The sequence below is a fragment of the Haliotis rufescens genome, unplaced genomic scaffold (genome assembly GCF_023055435.1).
Source record: "Haliotis rufescens isolate VD_foot unplaced genomic scaffold, xgHalRufe1.0.p SCAF_92, whole genome shotgun sequence".
Classification (NCBI taxonomy): Eukaryota; Metazoa; Mollusca; class Gastropoda; order Lepetellida; family Haliotidae; genus Haliotis; species Haliotis rufescens.
Genome location: NW_025964386.1, coordinates 927,542 through 951,477, shown reverse-complemented (window position 1 = coordinate 951,477; position 23,936 = coordinate 927,542). Strand labels below are relative to the sequence as shown.

The 23,936-nt window shown below is 41.0% G+C and overlaps 1 protein-coding gene across 1 annotated transcript; it reads right to left on the bottom strand.

The window, feature by feature from the left end:
- Window positions 1–550: 550 nt before the first annotated feature.
- Window positions 551–23,936, bottom strand: LOC124135616. Its single transcript, XM_048391599.1, has 13 exons — window positions 23,780–23,936; window positions 22,320–22,481; window positions 21,425–21,531; window positions 17,894–18,026; window positions 14,991–15,122; window positions 12,862–12,879; window positions 12,046–12,266; window positions 9,266–9,408; window positions 7,913–8,058; window positions 5,536–5,623; window positions 4,342–4,495; window positions 3,594–3,717; window positions 551–1,706 (listed from the first exon to the last, which is right to left on the bottom strand). The coding sequence occupies exons 1-13, from the start codon at window positions 23,859–23,861 to the stop codon at window positions 1,486–1,488; spliced, it is 1,731 nt and encodes a 576-aa protein (XP_048247556.1). The 5' UTR covers window positions 23,862–23,936; the 3' UTR covers window positions 551–1,485.

Here is a 23,936-nt window from a genome sequence, read left to right as displayed (position 1 = left end):
GTAATTCTGTGCTGAGTCAAAGGATTTGGAACCCTGACGTCACTTCCGGAACGAGGTTATCGTGGCGAATGAGCCCATGGTATTTAACCCAGTACAACGGATATATTTTTTATACACTGAGTAAATCACTAGAATTTTGAAAAGCGTATTGGGTTTTATAAAACCAACACGGTTTTTTCCCTGGCTTCAAACCGCTGAAATCTCTCTTATAGGGAATGAACATGTTCCGAAATTTGGCAGAGGAGTCATGATTTCTAGAGCTCAAAAGCCAACTTGAGAAATACGACCGTGATCTCAGTTTCAACTTTCAATGCATATATGTACGTACCCATTTATGAATGGTTGTCGTCACGCCGAAGACCCGGGTTCGATTCCCGACATGGGTACAATGTGTGAAGCCCATTTCTGGTGTCCCCCGCCGTGATATTGCTGGAATATTGCTAAAAGCGGCGTAAAACCATACTCACTCACTCACTCACTATGAATGGTTGTTGATCCGACCAGGATGAACACAAGATGGCGTCAACTGCCTTTAAAAACACGACGTGCATTTAGGTGATCTTTTTATTTTAAATATAACCACGTTTTATGCATATACGGCCATACAAACAACTGAAATTTGTAGTATTGGTGTCCATATGAAGTTACAGTATTTGGCTATTTGGCAACTGATTTACAAGTCTGTTACAGACCAGGCGTAAGTTAAGCTGTTTAATTTTCGTTTTGATTACAACATTGCATTAACTCCAACTCGAAATGTCAATATCAAGAGGCATTAGATAAAACGTCCATGAAAACGTCCATGACTTGGATCCATCGACAGAAAGGTCCATTCTAGGTCTGGACCTTGTAACTACGGCGCATGCGTTGTGAGAAATTAAGATAGTGTATGAGTAAATAGGGTAGCCAATGACTGATATATTGTGCAACATAATAGTATCTGAGTTTGCAGACAAAGTAGATTCTTGAAGGTATCAGCAAGCAACCATTCCAAACGCTGCTTAATCTCAATACGAGGCTTACATAATAGTCACTTTTCTACACACACATCCTAATTGATTGTTATAGCCCCGGTGCCGTGTTTAGAAATGGCGGCTTTAGGTGACATTTTACTTTAGGTCCCTTAGGTCCTTCAAAACATTGTATCAAACTTGCTGACCCGTGATGATCTGGGGTAGAATAGGTCTTCAGCAACCCATGCTTGCCGTAAAAGCCGACTAACAGAACCGGGTGGTCAGACTCGCTGACTTGGTTGATGCATGATATCAAATCCCAATTTCGTGGATCGATACTCATGATATGAATCCCTGGACACCAGACTCGATTATTCAGACCACCGTCATATAGCTGGAATATTGCTGAGTTAAACAACAAACAGTCAGTATCAAACTTGCTGGGACTGCCAAATGGATCAGGCGCGGTGTCCCTTTAAATTTACCCTTCTCTACGCCATCAGTTGTTGTGGAACGTCGGCTTCCTTTCAGTTTACAAGAGTGGAAGTCGCTGACTACGATTGTGGCTCGTGAGCTCCACTTTCATATTATCAACTGTCTTCTTAAGAGATCTGACGAAGAACACGTGGAGCATCAGGAACACCGTCAGCAAGAACAGGAACAAGGAACATGTGATGGGGTTCAGGTAGAGCAAGGGAAAACCTCTGTTTGTGTCGTCAGAAGGCTGGACTTCCAAACTGCTCACAGACCGACCTTAAACGAAAGCAATTGTCTCGTGATAAATAGGTATTTAGCTGAGTGTAAATATAATTATTTATAACAAGAGTCATCAGGAGATGACATACCCCGTTTTACCACGGGGACATAAAAAATGAATTATGCGAGTATTTTTATTCCTGATATTTGATATTTAAGATGAGGAAACCCAGACAGGTAATAATCTCTTTATCATGTCGTGTCATTCTTAAATAATCCATGTTTAAGACGTAATTTAACTCTCTGAAGTAACTATACAGACTGCGTATGAATACAATGCAAGGGTGTATCAAATAGTGCCTGCTGATTTGAAGCCATGCTAGGGATGGAGCGTATAAGAGTTGTTCCTGCAGGGTAACCTTATTTGCATATTTATCGGATCATGACACCAAGTTTGTCGAATTGACTATAACAGCCTTCGTCAGTTATCCAAATATGGACCAAAATAGGGTTAACAGCCTCCGAACAATTGGGATCACAACTTAAATATCATTATGGATGCTGTTGAAGCATATGCCAACAAATGGGCCACAAGAGAAGAGGAACCTGTTAAATGTCTTTCAGAGTTGGTTAAGTCAGTGATTGATGTTGTAGAAGGCACAATCAGAAATGATAATATACTATACCAGTGTAAGAGAAATGATAATATACTATATCAGTGTAAGAGAAATAATGTACTATATTAGTGTAAGGGAAATGATAATTTACTATATCAGTGTAAGAGAAATAATATACTATACCAGTGTAAGAGAAATGATTATATACTACATCAGTGTTAGAGAAATGATAATATACTAATAGTGTAAGGGAAATGATAATACACTAGACCAGTGTAAGAGAAATGACAATACACTTTACCAAGGTAAGAGAAATGATAATTTACTGTCCCAAGGTAAGAGAAATGATAATTTACGATATCAGTGTAAAAGAAATGATAATATACCATATCAGTGTAAGATAAATGATAATATACTATATCAGTGTAAGAGAAATGACAATACACTTTACCAAGGTAAGAGAAATGATAATTTACCATATCAGTGTAAGAGAAATGATAATTTACTATATCAGTGTAAGAGACATAATATACTATATCAGTGTAAGAGAAATGATATTATTCTATATCAGTGTAAGAGACATAATGTACTATATCAGTGTAAGAGACATAATATACTATATCAGTGTAAGAGAAATGATAATATTCTATATCAGTGTAAGAGAAATGATAATATTCTATATCAGTGTAAGAGACATAATGTTCTATATCTGTGTAAGAGACATAATATACTATATCAGTGTAAGAGAAATGATAATATTCTATATCAGTGTAAGAGACATAATGTACTATATCAGTGTAAGGGACATAATAATATTCTATATCAGTGTAAGAGAAATGATAATATTCTATATCAGTGTAAGAGACATAATGTACTATATCAGTGTAAGAGACATAATATACTATATCAGTGTAGGATAAATGATAATTTACTATATCAGTGTAAGAGAAATGATAATTTATTGTCCCAAGGTAAGAGAATGATAATTTACTATATCAGTGTAAGAGAAAGTATAATTTACTATATCAGTGTAAGAGAAACTCAGCAATATTCCAGCTTTATGACGGCGGTCTGTAAATAATCGCGTCTGGACCAGACAATCCAGTGATTGACATCATGAGCATCGATCCACGTAATTGGGATACGATGACATGCATCAACCAAGTCAGCGAACCTGACCACCCGATCCTGTTAGTCGCCTCTTACGACAAGCATAGTCGCCTTTTAAACAATGAGACATTCAATGTTCGAAGGATGTATAATTTCTTGATCCAATCTGACTCGCGATGACTTATCGTTATGACTTGGTTTTGGTTTTAACATTCACCTTGTGCTTCCCTCTGTAGAACCGTCACGGTCGTGAACACTGGTTTTCTTACCCTCGGGCCATCATCATCTTCAGAACGTCTTTTTCTATATTCGAATCTTAAATGTCTCGAATACGCGCAGCGCTAAATAAAAAGAGGATTCTAAAAGTTTACTTCGTTTCAAAGTTTTAAAAACATGTACTCAGGCACAGTTTCAATTTTTTTTAAATCTTATCTCCAGAAAAATCCTAGACCCCTGCAGATTATCAAATGGTCTGTTACATTGGCCAAGAGGTGAGGTGAAATGGGGTTTAACGTCGCGTCCAAGATTATTGCACTTATGTAGCGACGTGCATGTACGTGTGTGAGTGGTGCAAGCTCACTGAGATAGCTTGCCGCAGTTTTAACATGAATACCCCACTCAGACACAGTATACTGACTCCGAGCCGACAAGTCCTTGTTTTAGCCCCTTAATGCCGAGAGCCAGGCAGGGTAACAACAAGTACCACCTTTTAACGTCTCTTGGTATGACGCGGCCGGGGATCGAACCACGGACCTTCCGCTCTCCGGCTATGATGATAAGGTGATGGCTATGATTGAAGCCGGTGATGGATATGAGTGACGGCTATGATTGATGCCGGTGGTGGATGAGAGTGATGGATTGGTTGATACCAGTGATGGATTTGGTTGATGCTGGTACCTGGAGCGACGTTATGAAACGTAATCTATTCATAAAGACCTCTAAGGAAAGATGAAATGTATATTTACATTTGAACACATCAGCTGTGATTTGAAACAGTACTCATATTGACACCGGAAGCTGATCGATGCGTACCCCGGGAAAGTGAAAATTGGAAATGGCTTCGTGATTAACGAGTCCCCTCCCTTCATTGGAGACACGGAGGAATTGAGAGCTGTGCACCTGAAATGTGGAAATATGTTTAATGTTTCACTCATCAGGGTTTCCACTACCGATAAACCGCTGTAAAAGTACCCCGTCATAAGTTCTACAGTATAGTAAATGTGTAAAACGCACACATATTGCCGTGAAAACCTTTAACTATACATGGTCCCACAACATACGTCAATAGACCCGGGACGATACGGGGTAGAATAGGTCTTCAGCAACCCATGCTTGCCGTAAAACGCGACTGTGCTAATCGTAAGAGGTGACTAACGGAATCGGGTGGTCAGGCTCGCTGACGTGGTTGATGCATGTCAATTGCGTGGATCGATGCTCATGATGTCAATCACTGAATTGTCTGGTCCAGACTCGATTTTTTTACAGACCGCTGTCATATAGCTGGAATATTGCTGAGTGTGGCCTTAAACAACAAACAAATCATACGTCAATAGTAGTGCTTCCACCGTCGTATAGCGTGTAACTCCCGAAGACTACCGCGGAATAGCACGATTTCTCTGAAACCTTTACACTTTGCAAATCTTATACCTATTTCACGTAATAAAAACAAGTATACCGAATTTATATTCCGCCTCAGAGTGGCTAGTTTCTTTCTGTTATATGGCGATAGGTCACTGCCATCGCGTTCTCACGATCCACTCTTCACCGGGGTGTATGCACAACGTTATTGTTCATCCATCATCCGGGGCGGTTGGGTAGCCTAGTTGTCAAAGCGTTCGCTCGTCAGGCCGAATACCCAGGTTCGACTCTCCTAATTGGTACAATGTGTGAAACCCATTTCTAGTGTCCCCCGCCGTGATGTTGCTGGAAAACTGCTATAAGCGGCGTAAAACCATACTCACTCACTCACTCATCGATCAGCCGTTGATGCATACGGCCGATAGAAAAGGCAGGGCAGCATTGACGCGTGTTTATTTTAGTAAAGTAAAGAAAAGATGCCGTTTATAAGTCACGGGAGCCAAATGAGCCCAAGTGCGTACCACTGCGAGTAGTTTGGGCGAAATAAGGAACTGAACACAGAATAACGGTTCCATATTCACCCATTTTCATCTATTAGCAGTCTTGAGTAGGTTCCGTCTGAAGTGTAGGCCTCGCAGTTGTATCCCGAAACTCCTCGCGCCACGAACCCTGTAGGGAATGCAGTAGAAACATCACTGTGAATCAAGATTCGGTCAAGTATAGTGCAATGGGTTACATATATTTATGAGTTAGTAAAAGTATTCCAGTATTGGCGCCACAGGTGGGCCAGTCGTCTAACGCGCCGCAATTCGAACGTAGGTTCGAAGCTCAGGTATGATGTTTCGGGGTTTGTCTGCTCCATACCCTTGCTTGTGGGTTTCGCAAAAGTGGTAAGCGTCTGAGACCTGCATCGCCTCGGGCTTTCATTCCATATCAAGCTGACACGCCTTGATAAGACCGAAATACTATTAGAAGCGGTCTGCCCTAATCTCACTCACTCACCATAACCAGTTTCATGAACTAAAGCCGTACTAACGATGATACTAGACTCTTTTACTGAAAAAAACCATTGCTTATATTGTTAATCTATTCGGATTCCTAAAATGACTTTTTACAAAAAGACAAACTATTTCATTTATTTCTCGTTCACCGCGAATGTGTTGATGTCAACACTGGAGATAACTGTCGTTGAGTTTCTCACATGTCAAGGATGGATAACTCTTAATGTCATCAGTTGCATGGTGACTAGCATTGTTAGACGTGCATTTTTTTGTTACCGATTCTTTAAGATTTTTTAGGTCAAAAGACGAGAAACGAGACTCAACAGATATCAAATGTTATGATCATAAAAATGATTGTAGGGTGCGTGACGCTATTGAATGTTTAAACTACAGTATTCCTAATGAATGTAAACAAGTTAGTTGAATTATGTATATTTGACAAAATAAATACTTGTAAGTCAGGTTACCGTATCATATGACCATTTGCATGACCAGTTGATTGGAAAATAGTACCAGAAAGTTCGGGAAGTTACATGTTCTTGATAAACAGTGCTTGCGTTCAATTTCAAAACCCTGGACGACCCAGGGTTGATCAATGTTAGCACATGTCAACTGTCTTACGTCATACTTCGGTTACCCAAAGTTGCCTATACCTACTGTGCTGTACTTCAAGTGACGTCATCGTTAAAGGTAATTGATTTTATTTATTAATTCAATCATTAATAAAATCGTGTAAAAGAATATAATTAACTAGGTATTGACAGTGTTGTGTGGAAGTGTATTTTATTGTTAAACAATGTTGGAATTGTATTAAATTGTTTCTGTTAAGATTGAGTTGACGCTTATATCATTGTGTTTAGACAATAACTAGTTGTAAGGAATGTAGTACTATCTAATATAAGGAGTGGTGTGGAAGTTACTATCTTCAGATTCTTTTTGGAGTCAAGTGTAATCTAGAATCTTCTGGTCAAGCACTGTGTAGAACCTTACAGGTGATATGTATAACATATAAGGGGGCAAGGCGTGCCTATCGCATCTAACATTACATCAAGACCACCGGTTGTGAGAAGATCATTATTTTCACTCAGGATATCCAATGTCTGTCTCTTTTGGAAGCTTGACCACTGTTGGTTGTAGGTAACAACAGTATATATGAATTATGAAATGCGCTAGGGAAAATTAACTTTCGATTGTTGATATACATGTAAATACTTTAGAATAAAAAAATAACTTTGATAGTGATTTTGCATAATTGATGTTCTACGCGTTGGTTAACCTTTCTTGCCTTTTTTACAATCATTAAAAAGAAAATGTACACTCAAGCTTTGTCAAGCAAAGAAATGAAAAACACAGACAGAATTGTGGTAACTTTCGGTTGACTGAGGTCACTCAAACTTTCGGCTAAATATTCAAGTCTGTGCAACCTTGTGTTATGACCTATTGGGACCGCCAAGTTCACATTAATGTATCGGGCCGTGAAGATCCGGGGTAGAATAGGTCTTCAGCAACCCATGCTTGCCGTAAAAGGAGACCATGCTTGTCGTAAGAGGCGACAAACGGGATTGGGTGGTCAGGCTCTCTGACTTGGTTGATGCATGTCATCGTGTCTGAATTGCGTGGACCGATGCTCATGATGTCAATCACTGGATTGTCTGGTCCAGACTTGATTATTTACAGACCGCCGTCATATAGCTGGAATATTGCTGAGTGCGGCCGGCGTTAAACAGCAGCAACAACAACAGCATTATCATAATTGCACTAGAAGTGGTAATCTTTTGATCTTGCACTTTTACATTGCAAGATACATTGATGCTGATTCTTAGTGTGAATAAACTTATTTTGATAACACCATCCTGTTGTATTTCAATTATTCTTTCTGTGTGTATACATTAAGAGGTTATCGTTCGATTCAATCTCTGTGTTAACTCGCAGCAATATCGAATATCAAATTATTGACCTGATTTAGTGTGTAGCTCTAGTTTGAGAGCAACATAGCCCCCTAGCTTGATCTTCTGTACTTCCTCAAGCGTCGCGGGGCTGATCACTGACAGTTTCACCTCTTCTTTCGTTTCATCCAGATTCTTCACGACAGTATCAACCTTTCTGCAGAATATAAGAATCATGTTCCTATTATCCATTTCAAAGTGGTCATATATATTACATTAGACCCTCTTCGTCTGCACGAAACGTTTACAGAAACGTCAGGGGCGGTGGGGTAGCCTAGTGGTTAAAGTGTTCGCTTGTCACGCCGAAGACACGGGTTCGATTCCCCACATGGGTACAATGTCTGGTGTCGCCCGCCGTGATAATGCTGGAATATTGCTAAAAGCGGCGTAAAACTATACTCGTTCACTCACTATGGGTTAATCAACGTCTTTTAAAGGTCTTGAATCCTCACATGGATCCAATATGTAAAATCCATTTCCAATACCATTTGCCGGTAATACTAGATGAATAATAATAATAAACAGGAGCAAAAAAAACAATACCTCACAGTTGATTTTGTTTGATATTCAATTGAAAATATCTTAAGCGATATTATATCCAAAACACGAACTGTACTGGCGCTTATTCGGTACTCAAAGAATACTTCTGTATGGCTTTATGTTTTTTAAAGGTATGGTAGAGGTCATGTGGTTGCAAATTCGTTTTTTGCCCCAGTCTTCATTGATCCGATTTATTTTTACACAAAATTACCTAGCCACGGATTACTTTTTTCAAACTGTTGCAGGAATGAGTGCTGGTTAAATAGACATAATCTAATTTAACAACAGTTCTTTCTATATATAATTACTAACTCGGTAAACTTTCTTTTGTCCCACGGTTTAGTATACAAATAGTTACATTTCTTAGTTATTTTGAAATTTGAGGAACTTTTATTACCAAGTATACGGTAACTATGCTTCGTTTACCATAGCAACTGATTATTACTAACAATCTGCCCATGCATGTTTATCATCTTATTTACAGATATAGAGAATACTCGGTCATAACGAATCGTATTGAAATCCTTAAAGGGTTGACGGCCTCTGTTATTGTTCACGCAAATAACGACCTTCGAGAAACACAAAATGATATGGGGGTACCTCGCCTTTCGTTAATTCTCGTGAGCGAATATGGTTTTACGCCGCTTCAAGCAACATTCCAGCATTGCGACACAAGAGACACCAGATATGGGATTCCCACGCTGTGTTCATGTGTGGAATAGTACCCGGTCCTTCGGCGTGACGAGTGACTGATTCATCCATGACGCCACCCCCTACCCCGTCACATCGCGAGGTGAATATGTTGAATATGTTTACAACTGTACCCCTCAATGTCGATATCGTCGTCGCTTGACAGTGTGTCAGCCTTGCTGAAGTCGCATTTGACGACGACGTTGAGGTCTGCAAGGGACAACACCCCGGTAAGTTCTTGGAAACGGAAAGCCCATTGCCAAACCCCCTCCTCCGTCTGAAAAAGAAACAGAGTGAGTGAGTGAGGGAGGGATTGAGTGAGATGGGCTACTCCCCTTTGAACACTATTAGGTTATATCACGACCGGCTAGAAGAAGTTTATCAATGCGTGTCGAGTTATCCGAACTGACATTGGAGGGGGTTTCCTTGCTGCACTCTTCACCCTGGCAGAATCATATAAACGACGGCGTTCCCGGGGCGTGTGAAAAACCGGAAGCATTGAGATTTTGACAGTTTTTTGTGCTCACACAATTCACCTTCGAGCAACATGTAATATCAGGGTCTCGACATCCGGACTGTTTATGAAATATCATAGTCACGTGAACTAGTGAAACTGAGCGAACTATGTTGAATATAGACTGAACAACAAAAGTTCCTGTGACTTGGAATAGGATTTAATACAAAGTTATGTTTCTTACCAAATTTGAAACAATTACGGTTTGCAACAGATAAAAGACTCATGTAAGTGTTCAAATGGTTTAATTTGCCATACTGACTTCAGAAAACGCGTGATTTCAGAAAAAAATGAACATGCCAAAATGTCAATTTACAAATCAACAGCGTGTGTGTCCACCTCGGGTTGCGATGCAAGCAATACACCTTCGTCTCATGGAATGGACCAGGGGTCGCACAAAGTCCTGTGGGATATCTGTCCATATCTGCTGGAGCATGTTTCGAAGTTCCTGGAGTGTCTGTGGAACACGTGGTTGACGTCGAAGGCGCCGATCCATCTCATCTCACATGTGCTCGATTGGTGAGAGATCAGGGGAGCGAGCCGGCCAGGGGATGACATTCACGTTGTTTTGTTGAAGGGAATCCTGACCAAGTCGAGCAATATGAGGAGTGGCGTTGTCATGTTGAAAGGTAATGCCTGGGCCATGACGACGCAAAAACGGTAGAACAACAGGGCCGATGATCTCGTCGCGGTAGCGCTGTCCATTGAGTTCCCTCTACCACTATCAACGGGTCTTCTGTCTTGCTGTAATCCCATCCCATACCATAACGCTGCCGCCTCCGAACCGATCTTCTTCCATGACACAATGCTTGACGTAACGTTCACCTCGACGTCGGTACTCTCGAATCCGTCCATCGCTGTGGCTGAGGTGAAAACGAGACTCGTCAGTGAATAGAACTTGTCCCCACTGCATGGCCGTTCAGCGTAGACGCTGTCTGCACCACTGTAGACGTGCTTGACGGTGGTTTCCTGTCAAAATGGGACGTCTGGCGGGTCTTCTGGCGAAAATCCCTGCACATCTGAGACGGCAACGTACGGTTTGTGAAGATATTCGTCGAAGGCCAGGGATGCTTCTTGCAGTCACTGTTGCTGGCTGGAATCCATTTCGTAGGTGTGTTGTCCGAATCCAGTTGTCTTGTCGATTATTGGTTACGTGTGGCCTGCCACTCCGAGGATGGTCTCTGACTGCATTCGTCTTTTGCCAACGTTGCCATAAACACCAAATGGTGTTTCCGTGGACGTGAAATTGTCTTGCAACATCACGTTGACTCGATCCCGCTTCAAGCATACCAATGGCTCGCAGACGCTCATTTTCGGACAGGCGTGGCATTTCGTAATGTTGAATAATTGCGTAATTTTGTTGTTTTTCTGGGTGGTTGTTGTCAGCACGATGCTAAACAATGCATATGGAATCCCGTTTTTATACCCATTCTTGGGTAGTGAAATGCATGGGGGCTTGCATAAAAGTCAACTTTTGGATGGATTGAATGCTTTTCTGTAGCAGTTGCGTTTTTATGACTTGATTCCATACATGTACTACAATATTGTAAACCAAACTTTACAAAAAATACACTAAAATGTTGGCGTCACAGGAACTTTTGTTGTTGAGTATAGATTCCTTCAAATGCTGGCCGAAATGACCCGTGGGATTGAAGTGGGCCAATTCTTGCATATCGTCAAGGGAATGCTTCGGCAAAGATTATTTTGTTTGTTGGTTAACGCCGCACTCAGCAATAGACAAGCTATGTGACGGGGGTCCTAATATAGGGAAATAATCGTGTCTGGACCAGACAATCCAGTGATCGACATCATGAGCATCGATCTTCGCGATAATTCGATAATTCGACAGTAGATGATACTTCTTCTTAGTAGATTATTATATTATGTACGTAGATGAACGTATCATCTACGCAGATGTTAGTATCATCTACGGACATGTAAGTATCATCTACGTATATATTTTATTTGTAAAGACTGTGCCACTAATACGCTTCTATAAGGGATATAAATAAAAGAAATAAAGATGTATCGAAGATGAATATCATTACTTTTCATTCTCATTTTCCCCAAATACATCACTGTCGGTCGTAAATATATCGAGAAGTATTTCTTTGCAAAACCCAACACGTGTAAATGTATAGCAACAATGTCCACAGACAAACTCTGTATTCAACGCAAACTTTCTTTTTGTCCAGCATGCAGTATCAAACAGAATGTAAAATATAATCATTTACAACTCCACCATTGAAACGTATTGCGTACTACTGAATCTGGCATTTCTGTAAAAGCAAATATTTTGTGTGATTAGTTGATCGATCGATCGATTTAAGAAACTGGATCGATCGATTTAAGAAGGTGGATTGATTGGTTGATTGATAGTTAAAGTCGTCTTTAACTTACCACAACGCCTCCGCATCTGTTACTGTCGTCATCAGTGATGTTGACAACTCTACTGTACACTCCCGTGGCGTAGTCAAATGTGAAGGACGCCTTGTTGCACCCGTCCATGCTGACGCCGTGTTGATCTGTGGCGTCTATTGCGTCGTAACTTATGCCCCTAGGGTTGACACGGAGGAGCATACTCTGGCCCCACACTTTCGAGTTGAAACAGTAGAACGCCACTGCGGACATGACATCAACGATTATCGTTTGTTTGTCTCGTTTGTTTGTTGTTTAACGCCGCACTCAGAAATATTCCAGCTATATGACGGCGGTCTGTAAATAATCGTGTCTGGACCAGACAATCTAGTGATTGACATCATGAGCATTGATCCACGCAATCGGGATACGGTGACATACATCAACCATGTCAGCAAGCCTATATAACTCACAACAATTCTGCAAACGATATTAGTTTGTGGATTGATTGAAGGCTTGAATCACAAAACCACGAAACAGTAACCCTTCAAAATGGCGCGCTTAAATGAATGAGGGTAAATAATCACGATGTTCTCTACGAATTTCAAACCTATTATATTTATATACTAAACGCTCTTTCGGGTGCCTCTTCCCCTTGTTTTACGTTCATAATTGCAAAGGTTTCCACTTTGGGAATGAACACATATTGAATAGGAAATTAGGAAAGCAAACCCCGCTCACCTGCAAAGGACGGCGTCACCGTGCCGTGTATATGACGTACGCTATATTAATGATTAATGTATGTATACTTGCATATTTCCGTCTATATCAACTAGATAGAGTCTTTGTATGACTTACCCTCTGCCGGCACAAGTGCTGGAAATAAAGAAAATTTTAATAAATATTGAAATAGTCTTAACTGTGTATTAATGGAAACATAAACACCGTGAACAGTTCGCGTCTTTGTGAACGTTACGTCCCACCGTCACCGGTCAATACATACGGTTGCTAAGCAGTGAGGTGGGGTGTAATGGGGTTTAACGTCGCGTCCAAGATTATTGCACTTATATAGTGACGTGGCTGCTTGTACTAGTCCGGACTGATGCCGATTTATAGTGCTAGCTCACTGAGATACCATGCCGCAGTTGAACATGACTACCCCACTCAGACACAGTATACTGACTCCGAGCCGACCAGTCCTTGTTTTAGCCCCTCAATGCCGAGCGCCAGACAGGGTAACAACAAGTGCCATTTTTTAACGTCTTTTGGTTTTACGCGGTTGGGGATCGAACCCCTTATCTTCCGCTCTCCGGGCGGACGCTCTACCACTAGACCACGGAGGCGGTCCGCTAAGCAGGGTCGTAGTGAGGCATGTCTAGTTTAAGTAAACTGATGCAATGATGAACCAGAGTCTGAAATTAAAACAATACCAGGCTTCCATAATGGCCAACATACTTCAGAAGTTGCAGATCCTAACTAAACTCTTCAGGCCCCAAATAAAAAAACTGTAGCTTATTGTGATAAATAAATCGACACGTAAATTTACCACAGGCCTTAAGGACACGAGATCCACCTGCCACGGACCTACGGGCAAGCGCTTATTTCGAACACTGGTTTGAGCTTTGTGTTTCTCCTACCACTGTTATACATTAAATCAATGTATTAAGGAGACAGTGTAAAGGCTATTGCACGTGTTGTCTAAGACATTTACCATTTTGCTGACACCTACAAGCACGGGTATGATGCTGACAAACCTAGCAACATAAGCGGGACGAACCGGGATTCGAACCCACAATCATAGGTTTCTGGAGTGCCAAGAGAGACGCAACTCTGCACAACGAATTGTGGTGCCTTAGGCGACTGGGCCACCATATTATTTCTCCATGGATGTAAGTGATTATGTTTTTTTATGTATCTGCCATTAATACTACAGCTACACCTCTGTTGAAATGAAACGTCCCATCGGTCAAGCCTTGTACACCAGGGCGGTCAGGGATGTTAACGGGGGCACGGGTAGTCCAGTCGTTAAAGACACCGGATTTCAACTGTTTAGAACTGCGTCCCTTACTTGTACCAGGATCCGCTGATCGTGGTTTCGAGTCCCAGATTATGATCCTTGATATGTCCGCACCATACTTTGTGGGATTCACCAACGTGGTAAACGCCCATTGTCTGTTGTTTTTCACTCACAGTAAGCTGACACGTCGGGAGAGAACTACAATACTTTAAGAAGTGTAAACACAAATTCACTCACTCACTTCATCCTAGACCCTGAAAAAGTCTTTGCTCACCAGAAGCTTGCTTTCAAACTGACCACATCATCAATCTTTTTGGTTGTCAATTCAAAATTCGTTTGCAATTATGGCGGAATAATTTAGGCAACGAAATCGATGGACGTGGTTTCAAATGCCAGATTAGTGGCGAAATTATCCTTAAATTGTGCATCGTGCCCTATATGCTTTCACAAACTTGGCACACATCCACAGCCTGCATCCTTCATCCTTGATTATCCAACGTATTCTTATATCTCCACCATTATGATATAATAATACTCTGGATTATCGAGGATGGCGTTACTTAGGCCTTGTCAGCACATATAAGTTAAACCGCCTTGATATTACTTTATTGCCGTTGAATGCGGTGTATGTAATGAACTCATATTTTCAGAAGTTATATAAGAGAAATATATGGAATCCTAGAAGGGAGATTGTCATGTTGTCGCCATTTCACAAACAATAAAACAATTAGCGACAATGCGACAACGCGACATTTATCAAGGTCAGAATATGTCGCGTTGTCGCATTGTCGCCGTTTGGTAAAATAAGGATTTATTTATTATTCAAAGCGCGACAATGCGAAAAATGGCCAAAACGTCGCGTTGTCGTATTATCGCACTTTGGTGACTTTTGACACTGTTTGCTTGTTTTTGAACGTCCGACAACGCGACAATGTCGGACTCCCTTCCAGGGTTCCATAGAAATACGTACGCAGGTCGCATTTGTCACCATGCCACCCGATCTCACATCCGTATGAACATTTTTCTATGTATCTCGTGCACTTTTCTTCTTGGCAATGGCAAGGTTCATCACAGCTGTGACCATACCATCCATCCTCGCATTCTGGAACAGCAATAGCGTGGCATGAATACTTGACATATCGGCCGAATAAACTGAGGGGCAAAAGAAAGTATACCGAGTTAGTTTTTGAAGTAATTATATATAGAAAGAACTGTTGTTAAATTTGATCATGTCTACTTAACCATCACTCATTTCTGCAACAGTTTGTAAAAGGTTATCCGCGGCTGGGAAATTTGTGTAAAACTAAACTGGTTCAATGAAGGCGAGCTGAAATGGGGTTAAACGTTGCGTCCAAGATTATTGCACTTACATAGCGACGGTTCAATAAAGACTTGGATAAAAATGAATTTGCAACCATATGCCCCCTACTGTGTTTGAAATGTTGTAAATTTGTGCCGAAAAAAGCAAAATTATATTTCAAAGATAAGATATCTAAGATATGTGGACATCTAAGGTAACCAACAACAGTTGTGTATCAAATGTTAATTTTAATTTTAAATATTTGAAATCAATTGAATAAACATAAAACCATGTAGAAGTATTCTTTGAGAGCTGACTAAGCGCCAATACCGGAAATTTTTGGGGATATAAAATCGCAATATTAAGAAAATATTTTCAATTGAAAATTTAAGTTATGATAAAATCAACAGACGGGTATAGTTTCTTTTGCTCCTCAGTATATATTATATCATGTAGCTATTTTCATGTGGTCACGGGATATACTGGAGGTAGACTTTGCATAAGGTTTGTGTCTCTCAGTGAATTCGAGTTTATTCGAGCGAAATATCGATTTTATATTTAGGAGATCATCCTACTTTGTTTTGAAATTTGATGTAGTACAAACTCTTTTGAAATGCTTACTATTTACACAGGGTACACAGGTCCGCTGTCTTAGAACATTCCGAAAAGGGGTCACAGGTAGTTATAAATGCGAAAATACTACTAAAGTTCAACATTAAAATACACATAGTGTAGAATAAGGGATCAAAACACATAGTTTTTCAAAAAGAAGTCGACAAATCACCTTCCAAAGGGAGTCCAAAGATTTTTGTTTTAATTTCATCGCAACCTGTTGTCCCACTGTAGAGTTGATACCTCAAATGTATAAATAAGTAGGTATCTACAGTGGGACTACATCAAAACACTGTAGGTTTATCTGTGCCGTTGACCTGGCGTGTATCAAAGACGTGGTTTGTATTAGAGACCCAAAGTGTAATAGAGGAAATATCGATACGTTGCACAGTTCCTATGGGTGATCGATCAGCAGCACGTTTTTTGTGTGAAAAGGTTTAACATATTTAAAAGGGGTTTCCGTAGCAAAAAGGAAACCTAGTTTTAACCAATCAGAATCAAGCATTCTCCAATGTCATGGTAGAATTCCAGATAGATAAAGTATTACATCATTAAAATACATTATAAATATATAATAAGGTTTGATATTTTCAACTACTTTTCGATAAATCATTATTACGTTGTTGTTGTTGTTGTTGTTGATGTTTTCCTGACGTAAAAAACACTTAAATGGAATATAAAACACTTGAACGAATGAATGCAGATACGGGGAAGTCACATACGTCATCGTGACATCTGCAGAAACATCATGCATCTTTACGTCTCTACGCCAGGGGTAGGGGGGTGGGGGGGGGGTGGGGTGGGGGGGGGGGGGGGTGCAAGGGTGGGTGGGGGGGGGGGGGGTGCAAGGGTGGAGGCGAAACAATGCACATACATTATGCCGTCACTTCAAGCCATTTTGTCTCTATAAAACAATATATTCGCATCTCTATGTCTGGTTCCTTGGAATCGAAGTAGCATTTACGTGCGTTTTCTTTCAAAACAAATGAACCATTGCCTCCTTCCGGAAGTGACGTCACCGACTCCTTCTCACAGAATGGCTCTCGTGTATGAGGGTAATTTGAGTGGGGCGGCTAGGGCATTTGAATCAGATTCCAAAATGAACCTACATGTATGGTAGAGAAATGGTCCAGGAAAATATAACACCCTGGATAATCGAGCCTTGATATTACGTTTGTGATAGGTGTCAACGGTGCGGCAGGATACGCTTACCTTTTCGCGAGCACCTGGTATCATATCTTTTTAAAAGTGATTCATAAAAACATGCTAATGATATGGTTGGAATCGTACAATCATATCTGTTTTTGACGGAGATTTCTTATGAATATGTAAAGGCTTTTGACGCTACTTTCCCCCACTGTTGTGTTTGTTTGTTTGTTGTTTAACGCCGAACTCATCAATATTCCAGCTATATGACCACCCGATCCCGTTAGTCATCTCTTATGACAAGCATAGTCGGGTTTTACGGCAAGCATGGGTTGCTGAAGACCTATTCTACCCCGGATCTGCACGGGTCTTTTCCTACTGACTCTCTCACATGGTAGAAAGGCGAATTACATATATTTGGGGTCTTTGGGGTATATATCTTTAGGGTCTATCAGCATCATTCGTGAACTTGTGGATTTCACCAAAATGGTAAAGAAAATAAGGCGATGGAATGCTTCTCAACCGCTGGAAGACCTAAATTATTTTTGATCAAAGGCGTCACAGTCGAATTACCTTTCTGCGCAGGACACTGACGCTAGCTCTGCCAGTGAAGACTTGCAAGTTGGGACCGAAAACAATAACAAGATTGTTCTTGTTCGATTGGGAAGCTGTGGAATGGGTGCTCGTTGGTTCCGTTTTTAGTTACCCTTTTAGTCATACAAGTGAAATACCATTCAAAGTGGCGTTCAAACAAACTCTCTCACTCGCCAACATAGTTTTGTCACAACCCGATTTTTAAAAAAAAATAATCTCACCAGAAGATTTTTCACAGATAAATGTCTTCTCGATGTCACAGTAGCTTGTGGTCAACCATGTGTTGTCGTTGTCGCCGAGGTAGCCGCACTGGTTGCTTCTTTTCCGACTTCCTTCAAAGTTGCTGTAAGTTAACTGTGGGTAGGAGTGAGTGGGTGAGTTTTGGCTTAACGCCGCTTTTAACAGTATTACAGTTATATCACGGCGTGTCAGCTTAATGTTGGAGGAAAGCCCGAAGTGATGCAGGTCTCAGACGTTTACCACTTTGGTGAAACCCACGAGCATGGGTATGGTGCTGACAAACCTAGAAACATAATCGGGGCTAACCAGGATTCGAACCCACAACCATAGGTTTCTGGCGTGGCCAAGGGGCGTAACTCTGCACAGCGAATCGCGGCGCCTTAGACGACTGGGCCACCCGTGCCCTCAGTGGATAGGTATGGTTATACCAGTACCAACGCTTAGACTGGGACAACTAGCAGCAAAGGTGATGTACTTAATTTACAAATAACCAGTTTTCATTTGATCTATGTGCTTCCAAGGCAATCGCAATATGATATATACAAACATGGTCATAGTCACTTTTGCTTTATCACGCAATTAATTTCTTCAACTGCACAGATAATATTACTTGTTTTGGGGAACATTTATCATCATTGCTCCTCGAAACCACAATTTTCTTCATCAAACGATCAATTTGAATAGAAATGGGTCATCAGGCCCAATCTCATTAAAATCAGATCTTAGTTCTCGCTATCGCTAAACAAAGATCTGAGGACATCCCATTACGGGTCACGTTAGAACGACCTTTCATCCGACCAATCAATGCGTCGCTTACCAGATCATGAAAGTGACAGTCGGAATGTGTTTTCTAATCATGCAACCTCGAAAACGTTAACACTAGGTATTCCCAAAGACAGTTACGGCCCGTACGACTGATTCCGTCAGAATTATCGTCTAACTCTCTCTTCCGTGGGATAAACATTTGAACGGAGGAGGCTTTGCACAGTACGTTGGAAGCACCGCCATACAATCTCAACCATATATTAGATATTCCGGAATGTCCGTTTGTTCAGTTTTCAAAAGTTTAATCGAAAACTGTGTCAGGCGTAGTCTGAAATGGAAGTCGCCAGGTTGAAACGAGTGCCGTAAAGCTCGAGAAAAATGCTTTCTAATTGGCTGATGTCGACTTCTTGTTAATCGTTTCAGTGGGTGGTCAAAGTTCGCGAAAGGTCGTTCTGACGTGACCCGTAATGGGATGTTCTCAGATCTTTGCTGAGGGGCAGCGAGAACTTAGATCTGATTTTAATGAGACCCTTCCAGTCGTCTAAGGCGCTGCATTTCGCTGTACAGAGTTGCGTCTTAGGGCACGCCAGAACCCTATGATCGTGGGTTTGAATTCCGGTTCGCCTCGATTAATGTTTCCAGGTTCGTCAGCACCATACCCCTGCTCGTTGGGTTAACCAAAGTGGTAAACGTCGACGACCTGCATTCCTTCCACATCAAGCTGACACGCCGTGATATAACTGGAATACTGTTCAAAGAGGCGTTAAACCCAACTCTCTCTCACTAGAACCTTTGGGGCGGTCGGGTAGCCTAGTGGTTAAAGCGTTCGCTCGTCACGCCGAAGACCCGGGTTCGATTCCCGACATGGGTACAATGTGTGAAGCCCATTTCTGGTGTCCCCCGCCGTGATATTGCTGGAATATTGCTAAAAGCGGCGTAAAACCATACTCACTCACTCACTCACTCACTAGAACCTTTGATAGCAGTATTGATAACTACAACAAAAACATAACGTACATGTATGACAGACTTATATTTTGTTTACATTACAATTTAATTTAATTAAACAGCAAAAATACAATTATATTTAAACAGCACAATCTGTGCAGGACATCCAACAGGTCCAGTGGAATTCTTTTTTTAACGTACTATAAGTCCTGGGGCAAAATTATGGTTTCCAATACTTTCTGTATCAAACTATTTTTAAAGAACAGAACAGATTAATGCAGTGAGTGAGATATGAGAAATGTTTATCCATATTAGAGCATCAATTACTTGATAAATTCCGTCGTCAAGGTGTCCGGATTAAACAGATTTTACGTGATGATAAATAAACATCGAAAATTCAGGACCGGTATTGGCAAATTAAAGCACTGTCGGAAATGCTGGAAAAATGCTTTCCTGGCTTCTTTTTATATACACGAGTCATTTGGCTATGACAATACTATATCAAAATAACACAAATCTACCTAATCTGGCGTATCCTAAATGACACTGAGATTATCCTAAAAGATACATTTACAGATAAAATGATGACAAAGTTCAGGCATGTGTGAAACGGCCTATAACCTGAGGTAATAACTGAACGCCTGTCCCAAGGTGATGACCTCATACCCACCCGTGCATTCTCACAGGTGCAAATGAGTTGGGGGTAATCTCAAAATATTACTGTTATTGAACTTTACTGAGATATGCGTTGACGGGGTAGCAATTGAATATATGTACAGCATTATATTTGCTTGGAAAAATGATGGTATAGTTAAAAGCTATGAAACGGGAATATTGGAAGGTTGCGGTTTTTGAATCAGGACGTATTTATTGTTCTACCGATGATTTCTTTAGGTAACATAGGACTCCGCTTATGACGTACGGTATATGAATCTGTACTATCACCCAAAGGTATGATAGCGGGTTCAACCAGGCTGATATCTAGCAAAGACTGTGTTGATCCCCAATTTGACATGTGTGGTCCAGACTCGTTTATTTACGGACCGCCGTCATATGGCTGGAATATTGCTGAGTGCGGCCTTAAACAACAACAACAACAACAACAACAACAAAACTTATGCTCCCAGGTGTCATCAAGTTAAATGACCTGAAACCTTGACCTCTTTGTTTTATTTATCATACCACAGACATGTTGGTATGAATTGAAAGCCCCATGGCTTTGGCAGTTCGCTAATGCACCCTACCTAAACTAATAAATGGTTCCCCTCTATCTCTCTCAAATGTAAAGAACTTGTACACATTTCCTAGTATAGACTCCATGTCGTGTTCGATAACTGTGGCTATGCAAGTGTCATGTAACATGCATCATGGGACCAGTGTTGACACAACAAATGCAGCGTAATTTTGTTGTTTTAGAAGATGCATATCTAGAATGTTTTCCAAATGAATTTTCTGTGTGGATTAGGTATGCTATGAAGACTACATTATTATCATTATAACGGATTCACGTGCGCTTATTTTTATAGTCCGTTCTAGACTTCCATCATGGACTTAGAATACATCTGAATTTGCTGTTTTCGTTCGGGTTTTTTCTCCTGTAAAATTGGCGATAGGTCTCCTTGAGACTGAAATACTACAAACTACAGGTGTGTCGATCGGTAGTTAATCGATGCTTCAATGGCAACAGTCTGTCTCTTTTCATAAGGGAAAAAAAGCATTTTTCTAGCATTTCCGACAGTACTTTAGTCAGAGTACGTTTTTAACAGGTTCCACTGCATGAGAAATGTTTAAATACTTGCATCAACAGTACGTTCATTACGCAGTTGCCATTTGAAGCGGGGGTTGTAATTCGATGAAGTCGTAAACAGGCCTATCCAGAATTCCACTCCACTTCTTCCAGGTAATGCTGCAACAGATTGCATAATTATATTTTAATCAGTGGTATAGTGCATGAGTAGAGTTCTTCGAAAGAAATGACCGTACCATAACCCCTATTCTTCACCAGTCGCCCATTTCTGTAACCTGCAAGATGATTCGCCACCTTAAAGATCACTGTCACGTGGGAATTAACGTTGTACCAATCCAAAAGCGCGTATCAAATCTGGTCAAAGACTGTGATTTTCGAATCGTGATTGTCTCCATCGTGTTCAGCAACATACGCCTAACTCCATCTTATGACGTCTACGTTTCTCACTTCCTTAGGTGCTTTAAAACATGTATGTTTTATTCAAACTTCTCGGAGCGGCATTTGCTTATTTCTTCAAGCATTTCGGTCATGGTTTCAGCATCAAAGGCCCGATTACGACATTCCAGAAATGTTATGGGAAATATTTAGATGAATTTACTAGATAGGACATAATGTTTGTTTTGTTTGTTTGTTTGTTAGTCTATCTTCATGTGTAGATAATACGACTTGAGTAATGCAAGCACTGTGACCATTTGTACATTTGTTATTAGTAAACAAAGAACTACACTATAATCATGTGCAGGGCAGAGCCGAAGCACGGTTGTTCAAAGAGTTGTGTCCCTTAGCCATGCCAGGATCCGCTGATCATGGATTCGAGTCCAATATTTTCTTTGATTATTGTTTTGTCAGCCGCTCGTGGTTAACGTTTTCGACCTCTAATTAATCACATAAACTATATAATAATTGAAATTCCGATCTCCCATCTCTGAACTGCATATGTCACTTACCATTCACAAATAGTTCCTTTCGTCGATCCCTAAGTACAAGCAGCAGTCCTCCTTTCTCGGTACATGTTTTTTCTGCAAGGGAGTATGTTGTTGCGGTCTCACTGAGCCAGATACAGTCGGTAAAGTTATATCGTTCCCAGCCAGTTTCACAACGCACCCTGGCTTGATGAACAAGAAGAAAGGGGAGTTAAAGGCTGGCGTCCGATGTATATTGCTTTTTTTTACGGATTGTTTTTTTCAAACGCTGTGGTATAATAAGAGCTCATTGTGGTTCACTGCAGAAGGTAAATGCAGAAATTTTTAAAGGTCTGGGCCCCGTTCCACAAAGCAAGTTTAGCGCTACGACTGTTGTAAGTCAGTGTTAAAGAATGGGAGTTACAATCACCTTAGCGCTAAGATCGCTTTGTGGAACGGGCCCTGTATCGTACAATTTCATATTATTGACAACCTTTGTTTCACCAAACAAAGGAAAGCATCTCGAATTGACGCTTATGATAACATTCACGAAGATTTCTAAGAAAATATTATGATAACCCATTTTGAGTGGTCCATAAAAGGATCGTGTACATCTTCCGTGCGCATGAAATCGTCCATGTCATTCTGCGTTACATACACAGAAATAGATTCATTGCAACGTGCTTTCGCTTTTGATGATTTCAATGACACAACGATGTTTTGTGTCACGAATCACTAACATGAGGGCAATAGTGTAACATTTACTGCCATACAAGGTAGAGGGTAGAATAGGTCTTCAGCAACCCATGTTTGTGGTAAGAGGCGACTCTGATTGTCGCAAGAGGCGACCAACGGGATCGGGTGGTCAGGTTCGCCGACTTGGTTGAAGCATGTCATCGATCACAATTGACTTTGGTCCAGACTCGATTATTCACAGACCGCCGTCATAAAGCTGTAATATTGCTGAGTGCGGCGTTAAACAATGAGTAAGATGTATCAGTAGTGTACAGGACTTTTCGAGCTGATTGGACACCACGTGACTGAAGGTCGGGGGGGGGGGGGGGGGGGGGGGGGGGGGGGTACCAAAGAACGTTCAGCTCGGTAAAACCCAGAGTACCCTGCTAGCGTTACGTGTAACAAATTTATCATTACATTTTCATAAGTACAGATATTTACTTCCGGTGAAATATACTTTTTGTGACAATATCAGACCTGCATTACGGCCACCCTTGGGTTCGACATGGTAAATCAAGAGTGAACAGCGTCAATGATGACGTGACAAACTGATGACACAGGGCGACTTAACGGATCGGGAGGTCTGGCCTATGTCATCATATCCCAATTGCTTGAATCGATGCCCATGATGCCCATGCTAAATTGTCTGGTCCGGACTCGATTATTGACTATTTTTCATATATCATGAATATTGCTGAGTGCGACGTTAAAGAACAAACAAACAAACAAAACAGTGTTCAATGATAGTGTCATCTTTGGGAAATACTCACACAAATCGGCTTTTGCATTCCCAACGCCATTGATCCACACAAAAAAGATAATTGTCCACGAAGCTGAAAATGCATCTGCCATGTTTCTGCTGTTCAGCGCGCCGAGGCCAACAGGCGATCTCTCGTGTTGAGTTGCTAATGAGAGGGGCCTAATTGT